At 41.4% G+C, this 18,441-nt stretch overlaps 1 protein-coding gene across 1 annotated transcript in view; it reads left to right on the forward strand.

Moving 5' to 3' along the window:
• Nucleotides 1-18,441, forward strand: part of NEURL1B (neuralized E3 ubiquitin protein ligase 1B) — a 50,907-nt gene that overhangs the window by 21,280 nt on the left and 11,186 nt on the right. The window contains exon 2 of the mRNA XM_054037381.1: nt 14,418-14,978. Within this exon, the coding sequence (XP_053893356.1) occupies nt 14,418-14,978 (561 nt within the window). The remainder of the gene's footprint in view (nt 1-14,417; nt 14,979-18,441) is intronic.

The following is an 18,441-nucleotide window of genomic DNA, read 5'->3' on the forward strand; positions in this document are numbered from 1 at the left end:
CTGCCATGAGTGCAGGTGACTGGTCTAGATGACCTCTTAAGGTCCCTTCCAGTTCTGTGATTCTATGACTTACGGCAGGTCTGTCAGCTGCCATTAGTTCCTTTTTGTATATGTAACTAGCTTCTGTTAAGTGTATTAGCACACAGGGTTTTCTGTGAAATTTGCTGGTTAATTTGTAGTGCATTGCTATCAACTCATTCAAATGAGTTCCCAGTTACAGACTTGTTTCTAATGGTAAGTGCACTGAATTAGATTTTAGACTGAAAGCTCTTTAGGCAGTGACCTGGTGCTCTTGCCTGTCAGTAAAATGCCTTGCACACACCTGGCATTTATATAAAGAACACAGTGCAAGTCCTCATGATTTAATGAACTCTCCGTGGAGTATGAACTGCCAGATGATTTTTTTAAAAAGTAATTAGCCAATCACAGCAAATAAATCCCTTTCCTGCTAAAAAGGGGTGTTTGAGTGTGGATGTTGGCTGTTGCAATGTAGATTTTAAAAAGTTATTAGATACATTAAGTGTAATTCTCTTCAACTGCCAACAGGGAAATAGTAAATGGGCTTAATGTAGAAGAAGAAATGGGTAGACAGGAAAGAGATGCATGCCTGCTAGTGGAGAAAACCTGTCTGTGCCTAACACATTGGAGAAGGTCAGGGAAAGTCAATCTCCCCACCTTAATTCTGTCAAAGCCAGGAGACTGCTAGAAATGACCAACTGAGCAGAGCTTTGTCACTGCTGCTAAACTGCTCATCTGTTACACACAACCCTTAAATTAAAAATAATAATAATTTGAAAGGGTATGTGGGGGAAGACCCCTCATCACAGGCTCTTTTTGTTCAATTCAGTTCTTCTATATGTTCAGCATCTCCTTGTCAGCATATGCTGCTTCCTGTCTATCCTTCTGCTCCCACATGCATGCTTCTCTGGTGGAGAATGCCAGCATCACAAAATTGGAATGAAAGACATTTGGTGCTACTTGTTTCAAACAGGCAGAAACACATAGGGTGTTCATCCCTTGGTCTATATTTTATTGTAGCTGCAATCACAAGAGACTCTAAGCTGTGAACAATTAAAAATCTTGTCTGGTAATAAAATCCTGCTCAGTGCAAAAAACAAACCCCCAAAATCTCCTATTTTCTACATGTGATTTGTAGATTTATTTTTCCCAAGAAAATCTAAACAAGGCAAATAATTGACTTTGTATTAAAGTTTGAGCCCATCAATTGGTGTAGAACAGGGGTCGGCAACGTTCGGCACGCGGCTCGCCAGGGTAAGCACCCTGGCAGGCCGGGCCAGTTTTATTTACCTGCTGACGCGGCAGGTTCGGCCGATCGCGGCCCCGGGCCAATGGGAGCGGCAAGAAGCCGCGGCCAGCACATCGCTCGCCCGGGCCAGTTTTATTTATCTGCTGACGCTGCAGGTTCGGCCGATCGTGGCCCCCACTGGCCGAACCTGCAGCGTCAGCAGGTAAATAAAACTGGCCCGGCCCGCCAGGGTGCTTACCGAGTGCCGAACGTTGCCGACCCCTGGTGTAGAAGCTGGGGTTTTCAGACATTTGTTTTTATTACTTCATTGGAGGTTTATATGGTCTCTGATTGCATAAATACTAAGAAGTGGGCTGTCTTACATTAAAACAGGAATTTAATAAGAAAGAAGGATCTGTACTTTGAGAGATAACAGCTTGTGCCTTTCTGGTAAGACATTTTTAAGTTGTTGACTTAAAACGTACATTGTTCAAACAAGGTACGGCACTCCATTCTCTAGTTGGTATATCCCTCTACCTATTCTTACTGCAGACCGCTTTCTTCAAGGAATGCACTATTTGTGCCTGAAATTTTATCCATACTTGTGTTCTGACAACAAAGAGTCTGATTTTAAGTTTAAATGGTGGTTTTCCCTCCCCTCACCTTGCTATAAAGTATTTATTACTTTGAATTACTATTCATAAAAACATAAAGGAGCCAGCTAATACGCTTTTGAGAGAGAGAGAGAGAGACAAAAAACATAAACCAGTAGCTAAACTGCTTGCAGCCCCCAACAAATCTCGCCCACAAAACTTGGCCCCCATTAAGTTCCTCCTTCCACAACAGTAAGTAAATAGGCCTTTTGGTTTACCTAGAGGCTCAAGCGACATGGGTTATTTTGGACCAAAGTGAAGGAGCAGGAATTGGATTGGTTCTGGTGCTGGCCCGTTAAAATTGATGGGGTCCCAGTTTGTACAACCCCACAGATTGTGACTGTTTAGGATAAATTTTTCCAAACAGTGTGTGGATTTAGCCCCGTGGCTTCCACTGCTGTTCAAGGCAGACTCAATCGTTGTCTGCCCTGTTGACAGCGTAGTACATTTCAAATTAAATTGTGCTGCTGATGTAGTTCACATGCCTGGCCTCTCTCTGCCTCAGCCATGTGCTTGTATACTTACACAACACACACTCTAGTAGTCTTGATTGATTGATCCATCTTCCCCTGCCCTTCCCGCACATAGAGGTTGTCAGTTCTGAATCAGTTGCACTGCAGCTGTTGATGATTCAATTGTGTCCCCACCTCCAAAATCCCTTTATCCTTAAATCTTTTACGGGAAAAGAACTCTTTGTAATCCACAAGGTAACCCGGCAAATAGGAAAGCTGTATTTTTTCCCATTAATTTAACTATTAACAGTTATTCATGTCTCTTTACCCCCGCCTCCCAGATTCCTTACATATTGTTTCTGAAAAATTTAGTGGGATCGTAGCCTTTGTATACATAAAGAATAAGATGATTGAAGACCTGGTCACAGCTTTATTTAGCTTCCTCCACTGTGTGTTCCTCCCAAAGCATTTTCCCCTGTCTTTGCCAAAACACTGTTTAGACTGTGTAAATATAAAAGAACTAAGTTTTAAAATCCTATACCATGTTGGGAGCCAGGCCTCTGGAAGGAACATCTTCCTAGAGGCCTCATTTCCCCTTCTACTGTGGGTTTTGTGGCTCTCTAAAGACATATCAAAAGCCTTGCATTGTGAAGTATGATGCTTATCTGGTTATCCAGCCTAGTTGTTTGGACTGAAATAGTACTATAGCTTTAAAAAAAAAAAAAAAAAAGGGACTGGATTCTTTCATGGTCTCTGACTACACAGCAGTTGTAATTAGTAGAAAGAAGCTAGAACCACTGTGAAGAGTGAAGCTTCTGCAGCAAATTTAACAAAGGCAAAGACAAATAGCCAGGTCCTTCCATTCAGTGTAGCACTTTCTTGGAGGAGTTTAAAGCACAAATGGAGTGGAGTGCACTCTGTTCAGCTCTTGTAATGTCACTTTGGAGTCGAATGCTCTTGCTTTTCATTTGTGTCTTTTTTTCTACCTTCACAAACCAATCTCAATCTCTCAGCAGTTTAGCAGCTAATATTGAAAGCTCTGTTGCTTTTTACTGAGTGCGCAGAAGACAATGAAGTTAGGGCTATTCTTGTCTCAAGGATCTTACAACCAAACTTAGACGAACACAGTACAGTTCCACCATAAAATCATATGGTGCATACACAGATCCATGCAGGAATTTGACAGTGTGGCTCCTGAGTGTGTCTCATGAATTGGGCTTTGTCCAAATATGCTTTTTGGGGGTGGAAAAGGAATTAAGAAAAATTGTATAGCAATATGAATTCATTGTGGGCACTGAGTTTTATAGAGTTTCCATAGAACAATAGAAACGCAACCCATGCTGAATTACAACTCTTATTTTTTAAGTCTTTTCTTTGTTTTACTAGCTATTCTCCGGGTGCAGTGTAGTGACGGTTTGTGTCTGTAGGGGATGGGTTGGATTTCCTGTGTCTGATGGACAACAAAATTCTTTCCCTGTTCCTATTCCTGCCTGTGCTGGAAGCGATGTACCAGTAGACTCATTGGAATGGTGTGCAAGCTACAGCACTCTTTCCGTGGGCCCCTGCATCTCAATGATGGAACAAAGTTAAAACTGCTGCTGTGAGGATATTAATAGGGAATGCATTTCATTCTCCAATTGCATTAAAACCCATTCACATTGGAATGACATGATCATGAGTTATAAGTGCCCAGTGCACATAACTTAGTACAGTTGGTAAGAATAAAGGTGCTTTGCTAGAAAACAAGGCTCTAGTAGGGAGTAATGGGAGTTACTCTTGAGGCAAAAGGGCAAGAGAACAGACTATTTAAATGTTAATGAGTTCATCAGAATTGTGTGTTCCTACCTTTATTCTCTCTGCGAAATCAGTGTAACTATTTGCTCTTTCAGACCAAATACTTCAGTGTGATTTTTATTTTTTTAAATAAATCAAAACATAAAGCATTGGTTTGAGAAATAATCAGTTGACAGTATTGGTACCAACAACCCTACAACTTAGCTTATTTGCTCTAGAAGGAAAGGAATGTTTATAAGCCAGAACTAAGGGATGGCTACAAATGGCAAGGAGGAAAGTAATTTTTAAATCTGTGAAAAATACTGCAATTATGACAATTGTTAATATAGTTAAGTGACTGACTGAGAACCTGAGTATTAATAGTTAGAATTTATTCAGTGTCCTGAATGTTTATCCCTGACTGTTAACTTTCTATCCCAGCAGCCACTGGGACTAGTGCATGGAACTGATAAAAGAAACAATAGCAATTTATTCCAGTTTTGCACAGTTCAAACCTTTGATCACTACCAAAAACTGCCTCTTTGACTCCAAGTTTAGGAAGAGTGACTACAACAGGAAAAAACCCCAACCCTCTCCCTAAATTAGTGTGAACTTAAACCGTTGTCCTTGTTTTTTTTTTAGTTAAAAACATACATGATGACTTCTTTTCTATATCACATCAACTAAGAAACTTAGTGATGCATAGGTTTGCTATGCTGGCCTTGTATGAAAACTAATATGCCTTGTATATACAGCATATTAATGAGCACATAGTCCAAAATTGCTGACCAGATTTATTTATAGTAAGATTAGCTGCCTGACTATTGTTAAGATGTTTTTCTTTAGCCCATAGCCAAAGGTTTCACTTTCATCCATTTTTGCATCCCTTATTTCATTACTTTCAAAACCCGGCAGACAGGCCATCTTTCAAAGCATTCTAGTTCATGAGTTCGTGAGCACGGCCTTCTGAAACAACACGAGCCAATGGACGTAGGTGTCAACAAAATGTGACAGATGATGACAAACTGAGCACTTTCCAAGGCTTCCATCTATCATGCAGCTGCTTTCATCGCTTGCACACAAAGAGACTCAAGAAGGCATTATCCCGTGTACCCTGCCTTTTCTCCATCTCTCTCTCTGCCTCATTGATTCCAAGAATTTGCTACTAAAATGTATTCATTGACCAGACTGAGTGGGTGAGTTTTTCCATGTTTCCACTGAGTTCAATTTGTGCTTATTTATATTACAGTAGCACCTTGAGGCCCCATTCAGCGAGGCACTGTGCAAACACATAGGGAGAGGTAGTGTCTGCCCCAAAGAGCTTTCAGTCAGAACAGACAAAAGGTGGGAGGGGAAACAGGAGGCAAGGGTAGGTGAAGTCACGGAAGCAGGAGTAGAACTCACTCCTTCTGGTTCTCAGTCCTGTGCCCTGTTCCGAGACGATACTGCCTTCCCTCATAGTCTGTCCCATATTTTGGAAATCCAGCCTCCACCTCAAAATTCTATGCTGGCTCACATTCTTTTCTTAACAGCTGAGCACATTTTTTTGGTTACCTCAGCTATGCAAAGCGATAACAAAAGTTTGACGAGTGAAGAATTTTCTCATCAGCTTCAGGACCAGGAAAATACCCATCAGCTGCTTTGAGTTTAAATTATATTTCACTTTCAGGTGACAAAACCAAAGTTGTTGCATTAAAAAAAATTATCTTGAAGAGTTGCTGGGGTTAGGGGCAAAACATATTGAGCTCAGAGTTGATTGTGGGGACTGGGGCAGAAGCAGAGGAAAACTATCCAATGTATTCTGCTGGTTATGCATGAAGACAAAGGGGTGCTCAGATCTAAGAGAGCAACAGAAAAACAAAGGCTCTGAAGAATAAAGAAATGATTATACCTGTCAACATTATCCCAAATTATACAAGGCTCTGATTATTTTTGGAACAATTTGAAGGTGTTTGTGCAGGTTTTCAAACTGGGAGGATGAAAATAACCCTAAAAATATGCAACCATGCATTGACATCAAGACAAGAGATTGGTCCAGTGAGCATTTTAATGCAGAGTTCATCTATAGTTGTGTTTGTTTAATTTCTGAATAATCTCTCATGCAAGGGAACTGCATAATGTCAGCTTTATATGGTGTTCAGCAACAACCATGGCAGCCTTCTGTTCCTGGGGAGCATAGAGGGAGTTGGTGATATTTCGTGATACAGCAGGCTACACAGTCCAGGTTGATGGAGCCTATGTTGATGATGAAGAAGCCACTTCTGGTTGGTGCCACTCTAGCTCCATTCAGGATGGTGGGTCAGGGGCTACAAGGTCAGTTGCCATGTACAAAGAAGAGAGAAGGACTGTCCTCCTCCTCCCCTCTCTTCCCTCAAAAGCAGGACTATTTACGTAAAGCATCACAGCACTGGAATCTTGAAATAGGTTTCTGCCACACTGTGAATTTGGAGGTAGACTGGTTGTCCTAAATGCCTTGTGATACTGTATGATCATCTGTAGTTCATGAAAGACTTCTTTGCTATGGCTGTTTTTCACCCTTGGAATATCCGCCCTTTATTCATCATTTTCTGTCTTTCAGCTGCTGATGCCCTTGTGACCAAGGAATGTTCAGTTAACCATGATAACTTAGGCCTGGGATTATTTTCCTTTCAAGGCATCCATTCTTTTGTGTACTGTTTTTTTAATGATGCAGCTGAACTGTGCGTTTGTGTGAGCCCCTCATGCAGAGAAATTGTTTTAATTTTAGAGGAACCGCCATGTGCAAGTTTGTTACTTGAGGACACATCTGGAGATAGGAGACTAGACTGGTGTGGAAAAATAGCAAGTCTCAAGAGAAACTGCAGAAATATTCTTAATTGGTGGTATTCTTCAGAAGTAGTTTTGCAAACGTTGCCGTTAGCAAATAGCCTTCTTTGCAAAGAGGAGAAACATTTGGAAGACCAAGAAAAATTCGTTGTTGGCCTTTGACTTGAAGTAAGGCCGTGTCTACACTAGCGAGCTTACAGTGGCACAGCTGTACCAATGCATGTAGCCGTGTCTACACTAGCGAGCTTACAGTGGCACAGCTGTACCAATGCATGTAGCCGCTCTATGCCAACGGGCGAGAACTCCCCCGTCAGCATAATAAAACCACCTCAACAAGCAGCGGTAGCTATGTCAGTGGAGAAGCTCTCCTGCCGACGTGGCGCTGTGTACACTACCACTTATGCCAGCCAAACTTATGTCGCTCAGGGATGTGGGTTTTTTCACACCCCGAGTGACATAAGTGTTGCCGACATAAGTGGTAGTGTAGACATGGCTTTATGTGTTCACTGCCCAAAAAGGGTATGTTTTTACGGTGAGAGAGAGAACTCAAATTAACCATCTCAATGTAAAATCCCAATGAAGACAAAGCACAGGCAGTTTTTGCCTTGATATTGCTTGTTGTGGTGAACCCTGTATTGCCCAGCTGGGATTTACCTTGACTAGTTACATTAAGGTAAAAACTATAGTTCATTGTCCCCACTAGGATAGCTATCTCATTGTAAAAATACACCTTTTTTGCAGTGACGCATAGCCAGTAAGGGTGTATGTGTGAGTGTGAAATAAGAATTTCAACACAATCGTACAAATTTTCATAACCTTTGTGCTATGGTAGATGACTTCATCCCCCATTTCTTAAAATTTCATAAAGAAGTTCAGTCCCATAGCAAAAATTTCACATTTTCTGGGTTCCATTATGAATGCAGAAGCATCCCTTAAAGAGGTCACTTTGTCTCCTCGCATATATATTTATTTGCAAGAGCTGCACAGATTGTTTCCAAAACCACTCAACATTCCCTCGATTGTTCGGGTTGTAGTTTTTGTTACTAATGGGAAACTTGTCCTAGGTCGGTAGAATGGCTAGCAGACTCTTCAAACAAATCATGTCTTTGTTTTTTAGAAGAAATCATGTGAAATTCAGGTGATGCAAACCCACATGAATTGAAAGTGAGGAAATCATTCACATGACCCTCTGCTCTCCAATGACCAAGTTATATACAGTTCTAGCTCCTACACTTCCAAAATAACTTACAAATTCAAAACTTCAGTTATAATGATATTGCTGTGAGGAGTCCATACAGGCATATGTCAGTTTGCATCTAACCATGAACTTGTAGCTTTTTTATTTTTTTCCCTATTCTTTTCTTTCTTTTAGTATTCTATGGCCAGCGTTACCAATGCAAAATCACTGTTTAGACCAATTTTACCCAATTAAAAGTGGCCCGATTTTTTTCCAGAGATGTTGAACACCCTCAATGGTAGTTGATATTATTAAGGAGCTGCAGCTCCTTAGCACCTCTAGAAATAAAGCCACACTCATTTAGGTCCCTAAACATAGATTTAGGGACCTAACTTTGGGAACTGAAGTTGCAAAAATTTGACTTAACCATGTGTTAAATATGTGAAATTAACACTTCCTCAGAGGCTGCTGTCATGTTCCCTTTATTTTAAACATCGAAGCAGTGCACTAAGAAAAAATTAGTGCAGATTGTATTCCTTGGTCTCAAAAGATTATATAATCAAGATTTAATAAATATTTAAATGAAGTTCTACTGCATTTTATTAGAATGTTCTAAGCAGACATGAAATAAACAACAATAGAAAGCTTCCCTTCCATCCTAACGTAAGTTACAAAATGCATGTACGTACAGCAGCATCACATGTCCTTTGTTGGTGAATATTCTATGGTAGCAGGCATTGCCGGGTTGCTATGTTTTCATTGGACCGCAAAAATAAATCATGGCAGGATTTAGCCATCTGGGGCGAAAGGAGAGTTTCTATAATCTAGTTAACTTTTAAGGGGAGCACTAAACATTATTGTATTGTCACAACCTTCCCGTCTGTTGGGGTTTGTGCGGGATCCTAATAAGAGGCCACCGTAACATATTGTGCCATGCTCTTTGAAAACCTCCTTTATTATTAAATAGGGCTGTGGCAGCATTTGCCTAACAGTTTACTGTGAAAGGAAAAAGTTCTAACGTTTCTGATAAACCCATTTGATAAAGCTGTGCCCGTAAAGATAAGGTGGTGGCGATAGGCATGTTCCTGGTGTAGTAAGTAGTAACGGACACGTTTCATACTGCACTTCATACTCAGCATTCATTCTCTGAGCACAATGGGAAGGCCAAACTTCACTGTCACAATGAGCTATTAGCCCCTTTAGCACCACTTACCAGGCTGGGCATTGTTAATAATCCATCCATTCCCTTTTCTCCTGTGGTGTGTGCTGTGCTCACTTCTGTGGGTATGCCACCAGCAATAAGAACCTGCTTTTGATCGCTATTCTGCTTTGTCTTGCAGTTACCCAGTCAAAGGTGCATGCTTTGGACTTTCCCAAGCTAACCTCTCTGGGGCAAGGACCATCTTTGTGTTCTGTGTTCGTACAGCGCCTAGCACAAGGGAGTCCTGGTCCATGACTGAGGCTCCTAGGTGCTCCGGCAATACAAATAATAATAATATAGGAGTAGTGCCTTACACAGCACCTCTGATTTCATTCCACCTCAGCGTTAAAGCATGACCTTGGTTATTCTCAGTAACTGGTACCCAGCAAGTCTAAGGTTAACTTTGATTTCCAGGACCTGATTCTCTTCTTGCTCACTTTAGTGATTTCAATGGAATTACTTCAGATGTCCTATAAGTGAAGGGAGAATCGGGCCTCAGGGCTTCAGAACAGCAGCAAATCATCAGGCCAGCCATCACCTTTGGTTTGTATAATGGACAGCAGCAGCTTTTCATAGAACAATACAACAATACGAGTGGTGGTGAAGGTGTGGTTGTGGTCCGCTAGAATCCCCAGTGTTGTGCATAAATGAGCTAGAAGAGTTTTATTTTTCAGCTTAAAACTATGAGAAATATATGGAAATTGCCCTGTCTGTCCGCACTGTGTGTTTGAAATACAAAATGTGTCTTGATTATAATACCTCCCTAAAGGTCAATATAACTTAAGAAATACATTTACTAGACTTTTGAAAATAGGCTGAGGTTTTAGATGTGGTATGAGTACATATTGACTTGCTGTAGAGTACGTGGGTCTCTGTTAGAGAAGTTTAATTTTGCTTTAGCCCAGTTTATGTAGCTCTGCAGAATAGGTTCATGGAAATACTGAATTAAAGTCAGATACCATTTATTGCTGTGTATTTTCAGTGAGAAATGTCTACCTACAAATTATTTTTTCTTAATTTCAGTTTGCTTTGATTTGCCTAGTTTATTTCCATGTTCCCTGAAGCCCTCTGTACTACTGTAAAACCTTCAGAGTGTTTAAGAGACTAATGTTGTAAGTGTCATGATGTTGATTAGTTCAACTGAGAAGAAAGAGAATGGCAAGCTTTATAATGCAGAGAGGGTACAGATTGGGTTTTGTGGGCCTTTTGCATACCTTAATCTGTTTTAAGAACATATGTGTATATTTAAGAATGTACCATTACGATGGTACCTGAGTGCACTGAGTACCTCACAGTCTTTATTCATTCTCACAACAGATAGGAAGATGCTATTATCCCAACTTTGCAGATCGGGAACTGAGGCACAGAGACTAAAAAGGGACTTGCTCCAGGTCACATGGGAGGTCTCTGGTGGTGCAGGAAACTCAACCTCATTCTTCCAGGTGCTAGGCCAAGTGCTGTAAGCAAGCCTTGTTATTTACTCTAAGGCTTTTATTCTAGAATTAAAATGTGAAAGCTGCAATAGGACTATAATGTAATTGCAAATGCGGATAGTTTTCCACCAGCTCGATGTTTCTTGATGTCAGGTATAGAAAGAGGAGGCAAGGGTGGCGTATGTTTTAGAGAAGTAATACAAGCAATAAACTGAGAAAAAGCAACAAAAAATGAGCAATACTGTGTGAGCAATGCCTTTTCTGGCTCTCGGGGTAAATGGAGTTTTATTCAAAATGGAACCAACAGGTGTTCATGTTAGGAGAGAATGGCATTTTAAATAAATTATCCATTCATTTCCTCTGGAGAGTTTCCTATTGTGTGGTCACAATGTGCTTTCCTGTTTTTAAAAAACAACTTAAAACAAAAAATAAAACCCTAGCCTATGGCCTATGGCCGGATGGAATGAGAGAAGTGTTTGAAGTGGGGGGATTTGTAATTGCTTTTCCATCCTTTGCACTGACATAACTGACCCTCCCCTTTCATTCTGTTGCTGCTTTTGAAAGTTCTGTGATAAGTACATGTGGAGAAAATACTGTAAGATAACTCACTTATAAAAATGCTGTTCTAGTTCTCAGTTTCTATGAGTGTTTCCTTTGTTCACCAACTCTGTGGAGTAGGAAAGCTGATGTTAAAGTTTTTGCAAAAACCTGTGGATTTTTGTGATGCTAGAAAGGAGTAGGTGAACAAAAGCTCTCCTTCCCACTCCCTACCAAAGTAAACCTAAATTGAGGGCAGTATACGGTTTCCCTCCTGGATTTTATTTTCAATCATTTGGAAAATACAGATCAGAGGATTAAAGACTATATTTAACATTAGTTTTGAAAATGTTTTTGCCAAGCTCAAGGTGGGGTGGTACCTGTTGAGGCTGATTGATTGCATTGTTGCTCCAAGACACATTTTGAAGTTGGTAAATGTCCAACTCCAGCTTCTTAGTAAGAATGTTAAAGTTATCTGACCGCCGTTGGTAGCTGCATTTTTACACGCTAGCTGCTGGTCTGTGCATGTTTGTATCAGTGTCCCTCACTTTGCTGAAGGAACCAAAATCACATTCTCTCTGCAGCAAAATAGTTTGTTTAGAACATTTGGCTCTGCACGCATGGAGCGCCACCCACGTTACAACAGTTGGATCAGTGCCAGAAGCAGCTGTCTTCTGTATCTGGGCTTTTAAGGAGGAATGAAACAAAATTCTTCATTGGTGAGTGCAACTTAAAATCCTCAAGGGACTGAGCTGCTGTCCTTACACAAAATTCCCCATGGAGCATTGTCTGAGTATGTATTACAGCATCTGACTTCATAGGGGATTAAAGAATTTGGTACGTCCTATGCGCAAGCCAAGAACTCAGCCTGTTTTAAGCGTGGCACTGTGACAGGTTTATCCTCTGTACACCAATGGGCATAACTGATAACAGATTGCAGCCAGGGGGGCAAGGTGCACACACATATCAAATGGATTTAAAACAGTATGTGTTGCATTTTTTACTCTTGATCTCACTTGAGGACCTCATCCTAGTCACACGGATGCTAATGGAAAAACTCCTATTGACTTCAATGGGAAACATCTTGCCAGAACACCTGAGTGTGTGTCCAGTCCAGTAAATTCACAGGTTTGTAGTAATTGGAGCACAGGGGATTTGACAGGCATTGTTTATAGTGCAGCAGTTGCCACGTGCAGTACCCCACTGAAGAAAACACAATAACCAGAAACCACTCTGTTTATCTGTTGGTTCTGGGCCTCTGATCTTTAATATTTAGGACTCTCTTCATGGAAATGGCAGGAGCTGAATTGATTCCTCATGAGCTGTAATCCTGTTTTCTGATATTCGCTCTTGTCCTTTTTCTTCCATCCAAGCCTTTTGCTTCCCTGGACTATCAAGCTGTTGTTGTATAGAGCACGGGTTTGTTCAAAAAGCGAGTGAAAGTACGGGGCTGTCATGGCAGTGCCCATTATATTTTCACTTGCAAAAAGGTGTCATGATTGCAGATCTCCTGCCAGCTCTTCCAAATTGAGTTTTTAGTATCATCTGATGTTCTCTTGAAAACAAAGGAATCCATTAGCGAGTGCTTCCCATGACACCCTTCCTGACACCAGGAGAAGCCATAGCTTACGCCCAGGGAGGAAACAGCTTGAGGGAAAGTCCAATTAAAAAAAAAAAAGTCACATATGGCAAAATATTTCAAAATCAATGTGTTTGTAGGTTTTATATTTAATATAGCTGGCACCGAACATTCAGAAATTTTTCCTTCAATTTCCTTTTTGTGTCTGATTTTGTATCTTTTAAAAAGGTGTATGAAATATTGGTTACATTTACAACCAGAACCAAAAGGAGGGGGAGATGGGAAGAACAGATGATCCTGTAGTTAGCTTTTCTGTTGTTCTTCTTTATTCTTTATTGGTAGAGTGACCAGATGTCCCGGTTTTATAGGGACAGTCCCAATTTTGGGGTCTTTTTCTTACTTTCTTTCCTATTACCCTCCACCCCCGTCCCAATTTTTCACAATTGCTGTCTGGTCACCCTATTTATTGGTATTGTGGTAACACCCAGGAGCCCAGTCATGGACCAGGATCCCACTGTGCTAGGTGCTGTACAAATGCAGAACAAAAAGACAAGCCCTGCCCCCCAAATCTTGCAGTTGAGGCTCAAGACTGGAAGCAAAATTTATGTTCTATTCCCATCTCTGTCCCGGACTCACTGTGTAATCTGCACTTAGTACCTGAACAGGCTCTCATTGAAATCAATGTCAAAATTCCCAGGGACTAAAATGGTGCAGAATCAAGCCCGCAAACTCTGGGCCTCCATTCACCTATCTGTAAAATGTGGATGATGATACTTCCTTACCACATGGGGGTTCTATGAGGCTAACAAGAACAATTATTGCTCGTAAAGCACTTAGAGATTTTCAAATGGGGGAGGTGCGGCATCAATACAATGTCTCATGATTGTTTTGTTGTTCTGTGAAAGACACTTTGGCTCCTTTATGTGCCAGTGGCATCTGAGGTCTGAATCTAGATATGGTTTCAAGCAGAGCTTTTAACGTTTTCGAAAAACGCTAGGCTGATGTGATGCTCCAGATTCTAAATACCTTGGTTTGTTTTTCAAAAGGTACAACTCCGCTTCTAAGAAACTGTGTGCGTGAGTGTCCCATGGAAATCAATACTTTGTGCACCCCCCCCACGAGCCCTGAGCCTAACAAACATTATTCCTTAAGGCAGTGCAGATCAGCTGAGGGGCTGGCTGTGTGTTAATTGGCACTCGGTTAGACACTCAGCCAAAGGTCCTGCTGTTTTCCAAATGGAATAGGGCAAATCTAGTAGGAATATGAGAATGTTATTTTTTTAAGCTTCCAAAGGTGTAAAACCAAATTTGCTCAAATCGCAGGTTGCCAGGAGTCAGATTTGCATTAAATTTGCATAAAGTTGGACACTTAACTTGCAGAAAGTAGAGCCAGGTGCAGCTAGGAGTGCAGCATTTTAAACCCAGGAACTACAAATCCCCCAGCATGCAATGCTCCATTTTAATGTGAGCGTAAAGCCACTCACCTAGTTTCACAAACTGAACAAATGCGGGTTACTCAGGCTAAATGTGCCTAACCATGCCGTTATTGTTTCCTTTTGCAGACACAAGTCACCAGGCTCGCTCTGTGTCCAGCAGACCTTACTACACGTTGCCCAACAGCAGCCATGGAAGGCGTTCTGTCCTCACCATTGCAGAGCCCCCGCGTTTCCACTCCCAAGCCAAGGGCAAGAACGTCCGTCTGGATGCCCACTCCCGCAAGGCCACCCGGAGGAATAGCTTCTGCAATGGGGTCACTTTCACCAACCGGCCCATCCACCTCTATGAGAAGGTGCGGCTCAAGCTGGTGGCTGTGCACCATGGGTGGAGCGGGGCACTTCGCTTTGGCTTCACCATCCACGATCCATCACAGATGAGCTCTGATGACATACCAAAGTATGCCTGCCCCGACTTGGTGACTCGACCTGGATTCTGGGCTAAAGCTTTGCCAGAGAGGTTCGCACTGAGGGACAATATCCTAGGATTCTGGGTCGACCGCCATGGGAGAGTCTTCTATAGTATTAATGATGAGGAGCCAATATTGTTTCACTGTGGCATTAAGGTCTCGGGGCCTCTCTGGGGGCTGATAGATGTCTATGGAATTACCCATGAAGTGCAAATACTAGGTGAGTGTACTTTCTCTGCGTTGGCTTGCTCCTATGGGTCATGCTTTCTGTAAAGCCAGCTGCATCTTCATAGAGGAAGCAAACATGGCACATCTTACCTGATGTTCCTAAAAACAGGCTTAAGCATGAACAATTCGTGACTGGCACCGTGAACATTTCAGTATTGCCAGCAGCAGGGATCCAGGGAGCTCCCTGATTCTTAAAAGTTAGTGATTGGAAAGCTCTCATGAATCCTATACAGTCCATCCCCTTGCCAGTGTAATGTAGCTCCCTAAGGTATATTTTCAAGTGCTCTGTCCACTCTGGTTCTAAACCTCTCGAGTAATGGCGTGTCCAGTGCTTCTCTTGAGAAGCTCTTCCGCAATCTAATAGATGTCACTGCTTATTCCTTAATTTCTTTTCCCCCCGATATCCAGCCTCAATTTCCATTTTGGTAGTTTAATCTCATCATCCATAGAGTTCACAGATTTTAAGGTCAGAAGTGACCATTGTGACCACATAGTCTCACCTCCTGCCTAACACAGGGCAAAGAACCCTACCCTATAATTTCTGCAGCAAGCCCGTAACTTTTGTTTGAGCTTTAGCTTATCTTTTAGAAAGACACCCAGTCTCTAGTTAAAGACTTGAGATAATTCACTACATCTCTAGGTAAGTTGTTCCTATGGTTAATTAACCTGATGGTTAAGATGCATTGTTTTATTTTTAGTCTAGCTTCAGCTTCCAACCACTTTATCTTCTTGTTCCTTCTTCTGTTAGATGAGCATTCGCTACAATCAAAAATCCCTTCCTCATGTAGGTACTTGTAGAATGTAATCAAGTCACCTCTACACCTTCACTTGTATATATTAAACTTCTTTAGTCTCTTGCGATAAGGCGTGTTTTTCAGACCTCAAATCATTCTTGTAGCTCTTTTCTGAAACATTTCCAATTTTTAAATCCTTTTTTTTTTAAGTATGAACATCAGAACTGGACACAGAATTCCCACAGATGCAATGCACTGGGAGCTCATGTTCAGTTGGTTATCTGCCATGACCCCTAAGTCCTTTTCAGATTCTCTGCTTTCTAGAATACAGCCCCCATCTTATCAGTGTCCCCCACATTCTTTGTTCCTACGTGTCTCACCTTGCATCTGGCTGTGTTGTAATCATTCTTTGTGCCATGCTAAACTGCATTTCCTCTGTGGAGTATAGGCCTTTACAAATGTATATTGATGGTGATCATGTTCCTTAGTAAACAGTCAACCTCTAGTCAAGTAAAACACGCATAGTTTTATTCATCTTTCCTTCGACTCCTTTAAACATTTATTTTCAAGCTTGCATTTCCTTTAGAAATTTGATTTTTAACTTCTCTTTACAGTCACAATTCTGGTTCTTAGCCAGTCCATGACTGCTTTGTACTCAATATTCATCCATACAGGGTCCTAGTAAAATTTTTATGATCCCTTCCGTTTATTTGCTCATTGTGTCTTGCAGCACATCTCACTAGCGGGTTTCTCTTGATTACACTAGGCCAGGAAAACAAAAATATTTATTTTAAGTGTGCTTGGTTATGTTGCACTGGAGTGAAATAGGATTCTGCTTTGGAGCAGGGTACATCAGTGACTGAAGAGACAAAGTCAATTGAATCAGGCTTCCTCTGTTCCTGTTTCAGATACCCAATTGTAGTGGCCCAGTGAAATGCTATGACTCATCCTCCAAGCGTGTCCTATTCCCCTTCCCCAGCCCCTGTGTCTGAGGCTGCAGTTTATATATTTTATCTCCTATCAGGGCCACTTAGAGCCTCTCACGTTACATTCCAGTGCTATCAAAGGGTTTTTTAGAAATCACAGCACCTAAACACAAGAGAGGCCAGCTTCCACGCTTATCAGCCAGGGGACAGCAGTGTCGTCATTTTCTTTCTAAGAGTTTGGAAACCTTTTCTAAGCTTTGGGTCCCTTCCCTCCCTCATCCCTCCCCCCCCACTAAACTCTTCTATTTAGACAAGAGATTTAAGGTCGTGTTTCTCTTGACATAGCCTTTTGTCCTCCTGTATTACAGGTGATATAACTTTTGGCTCAGTCAGTCTACCTAGATTTACAGCTCAACAGACTGTGCTTGCAAGCTGGAGCTGACTTATCTTTGCTCGTATAAACAAGGCCATTACCATACATTTACAAGGCACTGGGCCTGGTGGTACTGCAGTGATGTAATCTGCCAGTTAAGTGTTCTAAGAACATTAATGTAAAACTTGCATGTTTCCCAGGTGCTGCTGGGCTATCTGCAATAGCGTATTATATCTCACCCTGACATGTGGTACCAAAAAGCTGACCTTAACCAAGTCACTGAGTTCATCAGTGACTTCAGATTTGGTTTGAAAGGGAGGCTTTTGAGTTTTGTCACTTTCAGTGGATGCAATTGCAAAAGAGGATTTGGTTGTTTTAAGCAGACTCTTAAATGAAGCTCCATAGAAGTGATGCATGTAACATTGGTGGGTTTTTTGAAAAAGACATTCAAGATTCAAGTGAATTTTGGTGTCGTATTTCAAAACTAGCACGCACCAAAACTGAAGTTCAGTTAAAATCTACATACAACCTCTTTCCCCCCCACAAACCCCTTCCCTACTGATCAGCTGATTTAATCCGAATATCCACAGCTTTTATTTTTTCTAAGAAGGTGCCTCTGATGTATCAAATGGGCACCAGATCAAATATTTTAGATTTGGCCAAAGTGATTAGTCCATCAGATATTCAGCGATGACCGAGATCCTTTTTGATATGGTACCTGCTATATTACAGCAAATAATGCTAAACTATAAACAGCACTTTACACAGTGCTACTGCGTGCTCTGATTGCCTGAAACATGTTCAGCATTATTATTCAGTTATCCCTTTATTGTAGCTACTATCCACTGTAGCTCTCTAATATTCTATTGGACAACAAATCTATTTAACCACTGACAGGTTGTTTTTTTTTCTCATTGTCCGTGTTGCTTTTTAAATTGTCAGCGGTAGTTCTAGTTCTAGTTAGAAAAACAAAACCCTTTACTCTTGTCATAGTATGTTTTGTTCACCAGTTCGATCCTGCAGTGGTGTAGTGGACAGAACAAAGGACCGGGAATCGGGACTCCTCTGGCCTGATCTTCAAAATGCCAAGTGCCCCACAAATCCCCTTGAAGTCGATGGGAGCTGTAGACATTCCAGATCTTAGAAAGACAGGCCACTAAGCAGCGTTCTCAGTTCTCGCCCTAACTCACTAGGTGATGGTGGGGAAACTGAGTTTCATTTGGAGCAGGGGCTGATCAGCACCTGTGAAATTCAGGCCCTTAATTTCTGTGCCTCAGTTTCCTCCTTTGTAAAATAGGAATAACTACCTTTTGGGGGCTTGGAGGTTAAGTGCAATGTTTTGAGATCCTCAGACTAAAGGTGCTGTAGAATGCAGCGTGGAATTTCTAATTCATGACTATTTATTAATATGACAAAAGCCTA

Source organism: Malaclemys terrapin, chromosome 8, assembly GCF_027887155.1.
Source record: "Malaclemys terrapin pileata isolate rMalTer1 chromosome 8, rMalTer1.hap1, whole genome shotgun sequence".
NCBI lineage: Eukaryota > Metazoa > Chordata > Testudines > Emydidae > Malaclemys > Malaclemys terrapin.